This window comes from Gekko japonicus, unplaced genomic scaffold, assembly GCF_001447785.1.
Source record: "Gekko japonicus isolate JY-2015 unplaced genomic scaffold, Gekko_japonicus_V1.1 scaffold424, whole genome shotgun sequence".
Classification (NCBI taxonomy): Eukaryota; Metazoa; Chordata; class Lepidosauria; order Squamata; family Gekkonidae; genus Gekko; species Gekko japonicus.
The window spans coordinates 1,024,851-1,026,725 of record NW_015165247.1 but is presented as its reverse complement, the minus strand read 5'-3'; the positions used below and the strand labels follow the sequence as shown (position 1 = coordinate 1,026,725).

The following is a 1,875-nucleotide window of genomic DNA, read 5'->3' as shown; positions in this document are numbered from 1 at the left end:
GCCGCCTCATTCTCCTCCTCCTCCTTCTCCTCCTCCTCCTCCTCCTTCTTCTTCTTCTTCTTCTTCTTCTTCTTCTTCTTCTTCTTCTTCGTCCTCGAAAGAGCTCTCTCAGCCCCACCGACCTCACTGGGTGTCTGTTGTGGGGAGGGGCAGGGCAAGGCGTTTGTCAGCCGCTCTGAGACAGCTTTGGGTAGTGAAGGGCGGATTATAGATCCAATCTCTTCCTCTTCTTCTTCTAATCTGGGAGAACCGGGTTTGATTCCCCACTCCTCCACTTGCACAAGGTCAGTTACAAGCTCTGTCAGAGCTGTCCTTGAAAAAGAGCCGTTTCTGTCAAGAGCTCTCTCAGCCCCACCTCCCTCACAGGGTGTCTGTTGTGGGGAGGGGGAGGGAAAGGAGACTGTAAGCCGCTCTGAGACACCTTTGGGTTGTGAAGGGCGGGGGATAAATCCAATCTCCTCCTCCTCCTCCTCCTCCTCCTCCTCTTCTTCTTCTTCTTCTTCTTCTTCTTCTCAGCCCCGCCTACCTCACAGGGTGCCTGTTGTGGGGAGGGGGAGGGGAAGGAGTTTGCGAGCTGCTCTGAGACACCTTTGGGTAGTGAAGGGCCATGGGGTATAAATCCCATCTCTTCTTCTTCCTCATGCAGCCAGCTGGGTGACCTTGGGCCCGTCACAGTTCTCTCAGAGCTGTTCTCTCAAGAGCTCGGAAAAGCTCTCTTAGCCCTACCTCATGGGGTATCTGTTGTGGGGAGCGGAAGGGAAGGCGATTGTAAGCTGCTGTTGAGACTCAGAACGAAGGGCGGGGTACAATCCCAACCCCTCTTCTTCTAACAATAACGGAAAATTCAGAGTCCTTTAGAATCTTCTTGGTGCTTGGGGGGGTCACAGTGGGAGGGCTTCTGGTTTCCTGGACCCACTGCCGTGCCTCCTGATGGCACTGGTATTTCTGGCCACTGTGTGATACAGAGTGTTGGACTGGATGGGCCACTGGCCTGATCCAACATGGGCTTCTCTTCTCTGTTCTTACGATGAGCATGGGGTTTCACCACCACCCTTGTGGCTGCATCTCCCCCAGAGTGGTCCCTGCACTCAGAAGATGGGGATGAGACCCCGCATCTCTCGCAGTGGTTTGAGGGGGAGTGGAGCGTCACACCCACCGGGCGCTGCCCCCCTATCGGTGATGCAAAACCGGCCTCTTCACGCAAAAACCTGAGCTCCTTTCTCTCTGTTTTCGTCGCAGGCAAAAGGAAGGAGGGCGATTCCGTCATGGTCTACTCGGCCCTGCAGCTCCCGGGTGAAGACTGAGCGGTGCTCGTCCGTCTGGCATCCCTCTTAAGGCCCACGTGCCCCCCTCTTGCCAGCTGGGAAGGCGCATAGCCCCACCCCAATCAGTGCACAACTCCAGCATCAGAAAGAGTGGGCGTCAGCCTAGTTTGACACGACAGGTCAAAAGCAGAGCCCACTTTGATGGGAGGATCCCCGGCCCCGGCCTGGAGCAAGGAATTCTGTCTCCTTCAACGGGTTTCCCCCTTGCTTCTCCTACAGGAGGCTGCAGTGTTCCATTGTCCCGTCTCTCTTTTTTGGTGGGGTGCGTGTGTGGGTTTTCCCCACCCCACCCCTAGTAGCTCATGAGCCTTTTCGTAGGGGCAAAGAGCGACGTGGCGTCGGCCAGTTCTGGGGAGATCGACTTAGACTGCTGGCGTTGATGATAATTATTTCCATTTAGCTCTTCCCAGCATGGACTCCAATTCCCCTGGTCAGCAACTGGCTTAGCTAGATGCTTGTTTAATGCCAGGTGGTTGTATGTGTGTGTGGGGGGGCGGTCTATCCCCCCCCCCCGAGGGCTGCAGGCAAGTCCCATTTTGTACCCCCCCCC

General features: G+C 56.0%; 1 protein-coding gene across 2 annotated transcripts in view; it reads left to right on the top strand.

Annotated features, from left to right (window-relative positions):
- APH1A (aph-1 homolog A, gamma secretase subunit) overlaps positions 1-1,867 on the top strand; it is a 17,079-nt gene extending 15,212 nt beyond the window's left edge. For both annotated transcript variants that reach the window (XM_015410098.1, XM_015410097.1), the window contains one exon: positions 1,240-1,867. In XM_015410098.1, the coding sequence (XP_015265584.1) occupies positions 1,240-1,335 (96 nt within the window). In that variant the 3' untranslated portion in view covers positions 1,336-1,867. The remainder of the gene's footprint in view (positions 1-1,239) is intronic.
- The last annotated feature ends 8 nt before the right edge of the window (positions 1,868-1,875 follow it).